Source organism: Passer domesticus, chromosome 2, assembly GCF_036417665.1.
Source record: "Passer domesticus isolate bPasDom1 chromosome 2, bPasDom1.hap1, whole genome shotgun sequence".
In the NCBI taxonomy this organism is placed as follows: domain Eukaryota; kingdom Metazoa; phylum Chordata; class Aves; order Passeriformes; family Passeridae; genus Passer; species Passer domesticus.
This window is the reverse complement of record NC_087475.1, coordinates 33,756,800-33,770,119: the sequence shown is the minus strand read 5'-3', so window position 1 is coordinate 33,770,119 and position 13,320 is coordinate 33,756,800. Positions and strand designations below refer to the sequence as shown.

The window sequence follows — 13,320 nt, the reverse complement described above, 5'->3', positions numbered from 1 at the left end:
CTCCACCAATAGCAGGTGCATTGCCAGAGAGATTTTGTGAGCTACAGTAAACTTGAGCAAGTCCAGATAACATGATAATTGTAGTAATTAGGTACGCCTTGTTTACGCAGTTGTTCCTAGGGCCACTGTTGTCAGTAATGGTGAATTTATTCTTGGACACTTGGGGAAAAAAATTTGAGCTGTCATGAAGTACCTGAAGATGAGGACAAGAGTCTGATGACACTTGTGTAGCATTGTATCACTGAAAAAATTTAGTCACCTTACAAGGCCTGGGGTCATGACAGGTTGGCACAGGACACATAGATCATGACCCATTCCTGACCACACAGTTTATGCACTCATTTTTCAAATTAAGAGAATAAGATTAATTGTGCCAAAGCACTAATATTTTACTTTAAAATCTATTAGTAGGTGATGTGATGCCATTGCTTCTGTAATTATTAAGATAGGTATATGTGAGTATTCAACATTGTACAATTTAACATTTTACAATTATGAGTGGATTCATTCTTTTCTAGTGTGTGCATTTGAGTTCTGTTCCAACTAGATTAAATATTAACTGTGATCATGAACTAAGTTTTCATGAGACAGACTTGATATTTCAGTGTAGTGGTGAAACTACTGGTAGTCAGATGTCAGTGGTTTGAAATAAGTTATCTTTAGAGTCCTCTGTTTAGTGCTAAAGATCTTGCAATAAATACCGCTTTCCTGATTTTCTGTCTCATCAGAGGTTCCAGAAGTCAGGCCTGTGCTTGGTCCTCCAAATTTTCTTGGTCTGCTGGTGAAAAATGCTCTGTCTTTTTGAGTCTTTAAGATGCAAAACTCAAAAATCTTAAAGAAATATTTTTTAATCTTTTCTGCTGAATTTAATTTCTCCTCAGGGTAAGGAGTGAAGAAGTAGTACAGAAGTGCTCATGTGGTTGTCTGCTGCCCCCTCAGCATGCTAACACCGGAGCCCTGTAGGCATCCAACCCAATCAAAGAGATTCTGTAGTCAGCCTTTCAGGAGAGGGGATGAATGAGTCATGCCCAAATCTCAGTACAAGGTCTTTGACCAAGTTCAATTGCCATTCTTGAATTTCAAGTCCCATTTCAGAAGCATATGGACTACTGTAACATGGAGTTTATAACTTGCTTATAGGAAAGAAAAACAATGTCAGGGTTTTCTATCCAAGAAAAGCAAAAAGGAAGTATGCTTAAGGTAAGGAATCTGTATGCATTGTTGCACTAAACATTGTATTATTGCATGCAGTTGCATTTAACTGTAAAAGAAGTTTCTTAGTTTCTTAGGCCTTCTTTGCTTTCCCATCCTAACATAAGAGCGGCAGGCAACTTTTACAGTATAATGCTTGTGACCTGTGGCATTACAGCATTTCATAGATTATCAGGTTGGAAGAGGCCTCAAGAGTCATCTGTTCCAACCTTTATTAGCAAAAGCACAATTTAGACAAGATGGTTCAGCATTCTATCCAGCTGAATCTTAAAAGTGTCCATGTTGGGGAAATCTGCCACCTTGCTGGTGAGATTATTCTGTGAAAATTTTTTATCTTCTGTCTAATAATCATTTCCTCAAGATAATTTATAATAATTTGTACCATTTTCCCTTTTCCAGGTCACTCCTTGTGAAAAAGGAGTCTCTATCTTTGTAAGCACCCTTTATGTTGATAAGGTCTCAAGGCTGAACAAACCCAGTTCTTACAGCGTTTCCTCACATGACAGGCCTTCCAGTCCTCTGGTCCTCTTTGTGATCCTTCTCTGGATCCTCTGCAGCCTGCCCACATCTTTTTGCACAGTAGGAACCAAAACAGCACAGCATTCCAGGTGTGGCCTCACAAGTGCCAAGCGGGTTAAAGACTACTTTTATCAGTGCTGGTGATTCCATCTTGAAGTAACCCAGTATCTGGTTGGGTTTCTTTGCTGCAGCAGCACTCTGTTCATTCGTATTGAGTGGGCAATGTCCACCACTTGCCACACAGCAACCAAGCCAGTGAACGTGTTGTAAAAGGTGAGCATGAATTTGTCCTTCATGAATCCCTGCTCCCTTTTCCCAGTCGTGGGCTTCATCTGTCTTGTGATAGCCTCCCAGGAGGATTTGTTCCATAATTTTCCCAGGGACTTAAGTAAGACTGATGAGCCTGTAACTTCCTGGATCGTCCTTTAAGACCTTCTTTTAGATGGGGGTCACATTAGCCTTCTTGCTGCCTTCTGGGATATCTCCTGATCTCCACAGTTCTCCAAGGTTATGGAAAGTGCACCCAAAATGATGTCAGCCAGCTTTATTAAATAATCTCAGGAGGATAATGTCAGGGCCCATCACTTTGTAGGGGTTGAGCTCCTGCAACAGTTCACACACCAACTCCTTCTTCACTGATGGTGAGTCTAGGTTTGCATCAACCTGGATTTTTGTTCCAAAGGTCAGAGGCCCAACAGTGCTGGTAAAGACCAAGGTGAAGAAAGCGTTGAGAACTTCTGCCCTTTAAGGATTGCTGGTGACTAATTCACCTTTCCTATTGCACAGTAAGTCCATGTTTTCCTTCTGTTTTTACTGATTGTTTACATACCTGAAGAAACCTTTTTTGTGTTTTTCTTTTTTTTTTTTTTTTTTTTTTTGTATCTTTGGCCAATTTCAGTTCAAGCTGAGCTTTTGTTTTTCTGACTGCATCTGTGCAAACCTTGGGAAGGCCCTTGATGAATACCCCTCAGTGGGTATTCATCCCCTTTTCCTCTAGCCTATACCTATCCAGTGTGATCCTACAGCCAAGTGAGTTGGTGTACCATCTTTCCATTATTCCTGTGACATCATACATTTCTGACTGGGTGCAGAGCCCCAATTCCTTGTGTTTGTTCCCCAGACTGCATGCACTGATACACATATACTTGAGGAACATTTGTCTCCGATCGAGTCTGGAGATAGATGATCTTTAGCATCCCTTCCAACCCAAACCATTCTATGAGCTAGCAAACTTAAATGAAAGATTCACCTTTCCAGAGAACATGGGAAAAAGCAGCCCCTCCAGGCAGTGGTGTAGCAAGGAAAATGAGAAGAAAACTCTGGCAGCCAACCCCTTGACTTTTGTTTTCAGGGTGAGGCTAAGACAGAGCTAGTGGTTCATTCTGTCCTTAGTGATATTAAACAAATCTACCCGTCACTCTGCTGCTATTGGAGGTCTCTGAGTGTTTCCTATCATTCTAAGATTGTAATTGCACTGCTCAGGGATGGCCACAGGGAAAGCAAAGCATTCACGAACTTTTGATCTTTACTCACAGTGTGCTGCTGGCAAGGACACAGATGCACATCCCAGCCCTGTTGGCTGTGCCTGGATGCAATCTGAAAGGCTCCACGCAACAGGTCATGGGATGTGGTCAGGAAGGAATGCAGATAACAACAGTACCCTTTCAGCTCTGGGCTCTGAAAGGTGGCATTCAGAGCCTGCCTGATACTTCTACCGCTCCTGGCCATAGCCTCTGGCTCTGTAGCTGCTCCACAGGCCAAATGCTGCCCATCTTCACAGGCCAGGGAGCTGCTGGACATTTATACCTTGCCTCAGGGGCACACGGGCAGGACAGCAGTGTCCAGGTGATAGAGGAAGGTCTGCCTTCCTGTAGTAATGTAGTGGGAGGATCACTGCATGACTCTCTGTATAAGAAGATACAAGAGCAAGCGCCCTTTTGTGCAAGAGCACATACGTCAAAAGAAGCATGAGACTGTACTTATTTCACAAGGAGAGCTTCATGTCCAGAAGTCATCCCTTGTCCTTTGATTAATCATAAATCAGCTGAGGCAATTACAAAGATAAACCTTTATCTGTGTGGATCTCTTATTTACATAGAGAAACAAATTCTGAATGGCTTAAAATTCTGCATCTCACTGTACCTATGCTGGTGGTCCACATCTATTCCAGAGTAACCACATACGCCCCTCTCCACTTTCCCACTCTGCACTGGTCTGGAATAGGGCAAGATGAATAATTACTCCAGGACTGTTACACTGGTGTCCATGCAGAGGCAAATCTTAGTCTTGAATGGGGTTATGGAGCCATTATTTCTGTGTGTGAGGCAGACCAGAGAATAATGTTTCAAGCAGAGGTGAAACTAATTTGCTTAAACCGGGAAGTTTTCTGAATTTTCCATAAAAGGAGTTATTTGCCAAGATTTTTCAGTAAAGTTTAATTGTGGTTAACAAGGCTTTTCCCTCCCTTCAAAGTTACATATTCCTCTAACATTATTTTCAAAATAAGTGTATAATTAATAGTGATGCATTATGATAATTAATGATTCACACCTATTTCATATATGATTCTGCTAGGAAAGTCATAACATTATTACATATTCCTTAACATGTCCCAGTCTATTTTACAAAATCCATTGTGTCAGTTTTGTTGAGCAGAAACATCTCTACCTCAGCATTTGCCAAACTGGTGAGAAGAATTTTTTTCCCAAATTCTTTAAAGAAGAGGTGACTCCCATAAGCTCACTGGTAAGAACATCTCACCATAAATCCTTGTCTCCATGTTGGACTTGGACAAGGGAGGTATATTTCACAAGATATTCACTTTCAAGAAAACTTGACAGATTTTGTTTCTGACCTTTATTTTCCACTGATGTAATGCCATCAGACCAAAAAGCCATACTGAAAGGAAAACAGCTCTGCAACATCACCAGGCATTGATCTCCAAGGACCTTGGCCAACTTTGCATTTCTGAGCTGCACGCACATGTCTGTATCTCTGAAGGGTGGATCTGATCACACAGGGTGCTGAGGACTGCTCAAAGCTGACAATGCAAAGTCCACCTCAGTGGCAGGAAAGTATCATGTCACTTCATGACATGGATGGCTCATCAGATGAAGACCTCTGTCGTGCCAAAATCGCACCCCTACACAGTACAGCCCCTTCTCAGAGCAGACTGTCATTCCCAAATTGGCTTTTCAGGCTAGTGGTTGCTTAGCCCAGAGCAGATACTTTGCAAACCCTCCTAATCCAGCAGCACCATGGTTATGATGTTATTAGGAACTGCTGTCTTCATCAGGCAACAGACAAGTTACTGAAAACTCCTGAAATGACCACAAGACCAGCCAGGTCAGTAAATGGGTGCTCAGTAGTTTCAATTCACCTCTTTCCCAAAAGCAGCAGAAGTGAATCCAGGCTCTGATGGGTAAAGGGAGCACTGACTGTACCTGTAAATGTTACTGTCTCAGAGTTGTTTTGAGACCATAAAATAACAGAATCTCCCAGAAGTGCCATAGAACAGTTTTACCATCTCCTGTGAGGCCTTGGCAGCAACTGTTACCACTCCATAAGGGATGAGTAGGTGATACTGCCTGGCAAGAATCAAGCCTTGGCTGAGTCAAAGAATTGTGTGTAGAGATAATTTTCATCAACACAGCCTATGTGATAAAACAGCTTTTCAGTACAAGACAGGAACTTTGATCTTCTGACTCCTGGTCCTGTGCCTTAACCACACAGGAAGCTTGAAAGTCTCCCATGGGCTTGAAAATCTCCTCCCCTATACATGGGTATTTTATCCACACTGCAAACTGCCTGAGACCAAGCAAGACCATCTTGGAAACAACTAGCAACCCGGTACTGATGTCCTGCAGCACACAAGGCAATATTTTTTTGTGGAATCCAGACTGAGAGGCAAAACCAGGACTGAAGCCAAAAGTAATTTCACTGCAGTTTGTCCTGTCTTCTTACATCTTCTTATTAAATCTTTTAGTAATCTCCCTCTGCCATGACTGCACTGTCTAGCCCATGTGTACACTCAGTCACAAGGACTGAATGCCAGCCACCACTGAGATCTGTGTGGGAAAGGTGGTGCTAGCTGCTGGCACAAGTGGAACCTTGGCATCAGCTGCTGGAACAGTTGAGGGTCTTTAACTCCTTTGTTCCAAACTGAAAAATTCCAAAGGCAGTGCCCTACATGGGTAACTCTGGTCATAAGTACCACAGACTGAAGCCTGGTCAGTGTCTGTGTCAGGATTCAGCAGTCCCAGGACCACAGGAAGGAAGGTGTGTGATTTGAACTCCAAAGTTCATTTCTTTCCGGGTTCTGTCCAGCCAGTTTTTGCCTAGGCATCCCTGTTCTCTGCAGGAGCTTGGAGGAAGAGCAACTCACCCAAGGCAGCCCAAATCTCACTGCATATACCCACACAGGTATTTAATGCATTTCATTTCTTCCTCCTGCTATGCACGCACTTCATAACCCACTGACTACTGCATTGCTCAGGTCAGACAGCCCTTCTCCTATCAACTTAATTTTGGACATCAGCCCTATTCTCCAGGATGTTGCTAGGTCAATGTGATGAAACGGATGAAAAACATGAGAAACAGCAGAACCAGGAAGGACATATGCAGGAGTCTTGCTCAGAAAGTCTTTCCAGTTTAGGAGAAACCTTCACATTTTGCCTGTAGTTTGTAAAATTTTGATGTTACACTTGCTTTTTTTTCCCCTATGTGTTGCTGCCAAACAGCATAACAAAGCTCAGCTGACCACCAAACCACATTGGCAATTTTGTCCCCACACACTGATGAAGTTTTCACAGGGAAACAAGAAGATCTATACTCCTAGCCTAGACTTTATTTTCCAGAAGTGGTGTACCACATCATTATTATAGCTTATTTGCAGTAATAAGTACATGCAAGTGCCCAGTAAACCTTAAGTTTCTTTTCACTTAACACTGACAATTTACAAAAGAGAATCCTAGAGTATTTTACAGTATATCCATGTTCTCCAAACAAATTTCTCAAAATGCTTCTGCTGAAAACTTTCTCACGTATGATGCTAGTGCACCACATGTGAACTCAGTGGAGAGAGCTGATCAAAGATGAGCAGAGTCAGGAAACAACTGAGACAATTCTACTCTATCTTTTTGAGAAATCTTTGCCCAATCGTAGTCACTGACCATCAGATGACTAAATGCAAAGAAGAATGGTGCCTTGCAGATATACCATTAGCATTCACATTTGAGACAGATACTCAAAGAAGCAGAATCTTTTCCGAATATCAGAAGCACCAGTTCACAAATAGTTTCTGTGTCACATTCACAGCTGTGTTGCTTTGCTGCAGTTTTCACTTAAGACAAGGACATGACACCATGAATATTTTTTCTACCAATCCCACACCTTTCAACTCCAGTTCAGTAAAAGAACTGTGTTGGCATGCTTTAGTTAACATCACAATTTCTAATTAAAAATTTGTTGGAGACTAGCATTGAAAGGCAACATCTGCAAGAAATTCTACATCTGTACATTTCCTTTGATTTGAAAAGGAAAAATGTTTTATCAATAAGATCTTTGGAATGCACCGCTTCTGTTTTTTCTGGAAGAGTACTGCATGATTTACTTTTCCCATATGCTAATTAAGATGCTTGCAGGGGAGGCAAATGTATACTGGCCTGAACACTTCTTTCACTAACATTCTAAGGAACACATACTATGATTATAAATGGGTCATGTCCCCTAAACTCCCTGATGGGACTCAATGACCTTCTGTCTTTATTCAAAGGTTGTTTAGCAGCCTTTAAATCTAGTTTTGGAAGATTGATTCCTTTTCCTTCTCAGACTAGGAGTTTGCACCTAAAAGCCCATTAAGAGCAAATCCCATTTTTTGACCACTTGAATAATTTTTTTTTCAAGAACAACAACTGGCTACTCAGAAATACAACAGCCTGTTAGGAGTGGTGGTAAAGGCAAAGGAATCTCTGGCAGCAGGCCGGACAGCTTGGTGAAGCAGGCTTTAGGCTGCAGGGCTCGGGTGGTACAATCCAAAGTGGCAACACTCCCACCATCACAACCCACGGGGGAATAAGCCAGGTGTCTAAGCTGAAGGTCACCATCTGTGAACTCAGTGCCTATTCTCCACATTTTGGGAGTGGAGGCTTATTTAATAGAGCTGATACAGTCTGGAAAGTTTCTAATCTCATCCTGCAGTGGTGACCACAGCTGGCTGTGGTCAGGGTGTCTCTTCTTGAACTGCTGCCTGTACTGATCCTTCATCTCCAGGGACTACAACTGGAAGTTTAGACCTGTGACTTTCATGTAGCCATGTACAGTTTTCCAGAAGGCACCCCTCCCTAGGACAGGCTACCTACCTACCTACCTACCTACCTACCTACCTACCTACCTACCTACCTACCTACCTACCTACCTACCTATATATCTCAACTTCCAACCCAGAATTTTCTCCATAAAAGCCTTGATGCAGGTTTGGAACCCCCATTTTTGCTCTGAAAAGACAGACAGCCAGAACCAACCGTGGTTTGCCACACAGCTCTGGCTACTGTGGAAACCAAGACATGTAAGAACTTGGCATTACAAAAGTGATCCTTTTGGGTCCAGATCCAGTTATCTCCTCCTCTTTCACTCTACAGATTTAAAGATTTAAAATCCTAAATCAAAGGAGCAGCATAACTGCTTTCTCTTACCATTCTTTTCTAGATGTGATTATATAATTAACTAGTATTTTTTGCATCTTTTTGTTCCCATTGCCTATTCTTTTGCAAGTGCAAGGCCTGATGTTCCTTCCACTTGGGACATCAGCAGCAATCACCACTTTGTCTAGTACTAATATAAAATGCTTCTCTGCTTTTTTTTCTTAAATCTACTATTAGAATTAGGGAAGACAAAAACTTTTTCCTAGCAATATAAGGACATCTAATAACATTGTGTCCCCAGCTTTCACAATTCCAGTGCATTCTTGGAATAAATTAGAATATCACAAATGTTTACTATGAGTCTAATAAAGGCCGCAATATTCCACATGCCAATAGCCTGCCACTAAATTGGAGGGCTTCTGCCAGCTCCATTGTGTGTGGCATCCTCTAACTCTGAATTTCTGCCTGGCCTTCCACTGTTATCATGGCTGACTTGGTGATGTAGCACAACTCTTAATGGAAATGTAGGTTAAATGGGGTGATGTCTGTTTGGTGGACTCTCACAGTACACAGAACAGTCCAGTATTCCTTTGATGAGTGCCTCTGGAAACCCTACAATTACTATATAAACCAGTGATGTCTTACTTGCTCCTTACTGTACTGTCTTCTGCATTTAACATGATTGCAAAGAGGGACATTTCACCTTTTTCTGTGTTTTTACTGCATCTGCAGCTCTGTGGTCCTCATCCATGGCTGAAGTGCCTAAGCAATGGAAACACAAATTAACTGTTATAAAGTTGAAGGTGAATAATTATCTTAATAAAGGGACTTTTATTTTTTGGTATCAGAATAACCTTTAAAGGAGAAGTTGTTTACTTGTCTGCATAAAGTTGGATGGGAGGACACCTGTATATTAATGTTTTAATGGAAATTGTATTTTCTGTGATTAAAAAGATGTTTCTCATGCTGGCAGATCTATTGCCCCACTACTGCAGTCAGAGGGTAGTTGAACTGTGATAATGGGGATAGATATAAATAGATTCACCTTCACAAAACATGGACAGGTACTTCTTGAGTTACAGGAGTAGAAATAAATTCTTATATCTTAAGCTATTGTCACCTTGGTGTTTGTAAACAACCACATCAAACTGGAACTTGTGTTGCATCTGTTGCATGTACTCTACAGCCTATGGGAAAAAATAAAACAGCAGGAAAAATCTTTGAAAAACTCACTTTTGGATGATTAACTGCCCCCAGCACAAATGGAACACTAATAGAAATTGCACAATGGTCCACCTGATTGCATTCTCTCACTAGACTTCTGAAGTAAGCTGCTCTCCCCAGAAGCCAGGGAGACAGGCCACGGATGTACATCCATGGTGCTCATCAAATGAGAACACTGGAGATAACTGTTGATGACCTTATGGATAATCTTGAGGGAGCTGGAAGTGTTCATCTCATATTTAAATATTAGAAGGTCAAAAATGGTTACTCATCTTTCAGTAACAATTACTTCTTTAGGAAGGCTCAGCTAGCAGAAACCATCATTGCTATTTAATAACATGCAGCTATTCAAGGCAAAATGTCAATAGCATCATTCTCTTTATGAAGAATAAATGTTGCATTATATTCCTTTGTTCTATTCTGCTTGTAGCCATGAAATTAATGTAGCATCTGTTTCTCCAGTTGGCATATACTATATGTAGAATGTAGATTATATTATCTTTTATCAGCTTTTGTCTGATATAGACAAAAAGATTTTGCCTGATGTAGTGCTTAATTATTATCCCACTGAGTACTGCAGTGGCATTTGTAAACCTTTGAAATTCCAGTATAAAGACCGAGAATGAGTGTTTGTCAGGATAATCTTATTAGTCATTTCTGATGGCTGAAAAAGTGAATTCCCGCCCCCCACCTTAAATCTTACCCCACCCCTCCCCAGTATGCCCAGTTTTTCCTAGTAAAAATTGTTAAATTTGTTCTTTTTTAATTTCTGTGGCAGGCTAACAATGAGCTACTGCTCATTTTTGAGCAGTACTTCTACTACTTCTGCTCTGTTCTCCTCCTGCTTCCTGCCTAAAGTGTCTCAGTGTCTGTTCAGTGAGGCTGATCATGATTTGTGTGCCCTTTCTCTCTTTGCCACTTGTTACTGCCATCTGAGGCTTTGGAAGAGCTGTGTCTGGGCAGAGAGTAACGGGTGCTGGGAAAAAGTCGAGTGCTAGTTCCTCACTGAAATCACATGATGGCAAATCTGGGAATTCCTGCTTCATTTATGAGTGTGCAGAGAATGCAATGTCACTCTCTCCCCATCCAGAGATGCTTACTACAAAGAACTGAGCTGGATTCCACAGCAACAAAGTTATTTACCTAAATAAACTCTCTTTAGAAAGCAAGGGGCATCTCTCGTCTCCTGCAGCTGAACCAAACCTTTTATTTTTGACATCTGTGCATCTTTTTTTTTTCTTTTTTAAAATTTTTTTAGGTTTTTCTTTCCAAACAAGAGAACCTCTTCAAGAATTCTTCAAAAGAGCAGGTAAAATGCTATTTTTCTACAAGAAATGTTTCTTAGAATACTTTAATTTTTTTTTGTTATTTTGTGAGGATAATTTTAATATGTGCAATAAAATATTTCATATTAAAAATTGGTCAAACTTTGCAATTAGTGAAGGGTCTCTGGACAGCATTTATGTGTACCTGAGTCTTCAGCATTTTAAAACATCAGTGAGCCACATGGAGTGTATGTTATAATATTCAATTGTTTTTTAGTTGTGTTCCTATTGACCTTTACATTGTCTCAAAAATTAACCTTTCCTAGGATATTATATTTAAAGACTGTTTTAACTTATTTTAGATTGTAGATTCTTTAAGGACTCAAACTTCTTGCTATTGTTAATGTAGTTCATTGTTGCCTTTCCTACTCCATTTATGCACAAGGGATGAAATTCAGGCTTACTTTTTGGACTAGATGTTCTGTAAAACATGAAGCTTTGTGTTAAAAAAGTTTATTTAGATCTGTGTTTGGAGATAACACATTGATGTGGAGTGAATATATCTCTTGGGTAAAATGATTTAGAAAAATTGGATCACTTTTTTGAAGCATTCCTTTTCATGGATTTTACTCATGTTGGCTTTATTTGTAACAAGCTGTTGTGATTTTTCCAGTCACCTTGCTGGAGCAGTTTGCCAGCAAGGGAGCAGTCTGCAGACCAACAATGGGCTGGTCTGTTCTGCTCAGCCCTGCTTTTGCTGAAAGAGTAAAAGTGCAAAGCTTCCCCACTTCCCAAGAGCTTGAGGTTTTACAAATTAGCTGTAGAAGTTTGGTTTTCAATGGAACTTTAGGTGAGAAGTCAGGGGATCAGTCACTTAAATGTAGTTATAACCTTTTTTAAGGGTAATGTTTACATGTATTTCTTTAAAAATAAAATCTGTAACTCATGTAAAATAGATGTTGAAGAGGTGCAGCTTTTGAGTTGTTCAGCTAATATGTAGGAAACTTCCTGTATTTCTTAATACAGTCATAGATGGAACACAGACACTTGTTTTCTGAGCTCTCACAAAAATATTTGGTCATCAGAATTCCTAGTATTTCCATAAGAGTAACTGCCATAAGCTGTCAAAAGCTCAGCTTTCAATGCAGAATTTGCTCTAATGGTGGGAGGCTGGTTTGGACCTCACCAGTTTTCTCTTGAGGCACCCTTATGTTGTCTTCTGTGTTCAGCAGGACACTATGAGTTAGTCTGAAACATCTCTGGAACAAAGAAGAGAAGCCATGGATGGCAGAAGTGCTGACATTTAGAGCTGAACAGATCCTGGTGAGTACAATCCAGAAAAATTCTCTGTGTTACGGGCTTTTTCTAGGCTAAATCTAGGAGGAGAAACGGTTCCTTGCTGCAAACATTTTGGGTGCTGCTTGAGTAGAAACAAGAAAAATTTAGGCTTGTGGCCTGATGTCAAAGGAGAAAGAGGGAAGAGGAGAGCATTATTCTAAGGGATTTGTTTATGATTTTTCCTTCAGAAGGTATGTTAAATAAAGCTACAGTATATAAATATATATATATACTAGGAGAACTGAAAAGTTAAACTTTTGCCCACTTTTTCACCGGTAGAGGAAAATACAAAAGGGGTAAATTGTATCACAGAAGAAGAGCCTTGTTAGACTGAGACAATGCAGCAATAATTTCTATAATGTTTCTCAATAACAATAGCTGTAAAAATGCTGAGAAAAAAAATCCCACAGTTGTAAGTTGGGGGTTTTTTTTCTTTTTTTTTTTTTCTTCATTCTGTGACTGAGTGCTTTTGCCAGATCACATTTTCCCCTGTGGATTAACTTTGAACTGCCAATTAAAAGTTATTGCTAAATCCTGTTACAGCAGAAAGCCTTCAGGCTCTTACCATTAAGATTTGGCCATTGCTCTTTCACATAATAGATTAAACTGCTAGGATTTTGGTAAATTACTTTTGTACATTTTGTAGAATAGCCACATAGCCAATAAATTTTTTATAGTAGAAACTGTCTTACTTTCTGCTAATTTCATTGAATTAAAAACAAAGGGGGAAAATTGGAATTGAGACAAGAGCAAATATTGTTCTTAACACATTGTGTTAATAGTGCAATGAAGTTTGCCTATTGATGCAGTGATGACCTGGTTTCTTCTGCAAGATCTTTACAAAACCCTGTCTGTCCTACTTAGAAAACAAAATTGCTGGAATCTGTGTGGCAAAGTTTAGATGACCTTTCCTACAATTTTTGGGCAAAGGAGACAGAATACTGCAATAACTCTGCTGTTTCTGACAGGCATACTCTGTGTGTCATTGTTGTGAGCAGGGACAAATTGAACATTATCTCAGAAGCCCCAGACAGCTTTGTGGTAATGGTTGGCAGATGTTTTATTTTTTAATGTGGTCACTGCAGGATCATCAGTTGCTTTAAAATCTGTGTGTTCAGCTA

At 40.3% G+C, this 13,320-nt stretch overlaps 1 protein-coding gene and 1 long non-coding RNA gene across 2 annotated transcripts in view; both read left to right on the top strand.

Annotated features, from left to right (window-relative positions):
- Window positions 1–5,790: 5,790 nt before the first annotated feature.
- Window positions 5,791–12,109, top strand: LOC135293700 (uncharacterized). The gene is made up of 3 exons (XR_010355810.1): window positions 5,791–6,009; window positions 10,855–10,905; window positions 12,091–12,109. It is a non-coding gene; the product is annotated as an uncharacterized LOC135293700 (long non-coding RNA).
- A 16-nt stretch (window positions 12,110–12,125) lies between these two features.
- Window positions 12,126–13,320, top strand: part of OCA2 (OCA2 melanosomal transmembrane protein) — a 184,095-nt gene continuing 182,900 nt past the window's right edge. The window contains exon 1 of the mRNA XM_064408163.1: window positions 12,126–12,184. Coding sequence (XP_064264233.1) covers window positions 12,146–12,184 — 39 coding nt within the window. The 5' untranslated portion in view covers window positions 12,126–12,145. The remainder of the gene's footprint in view (window positions 12,185–13,320) is intronic.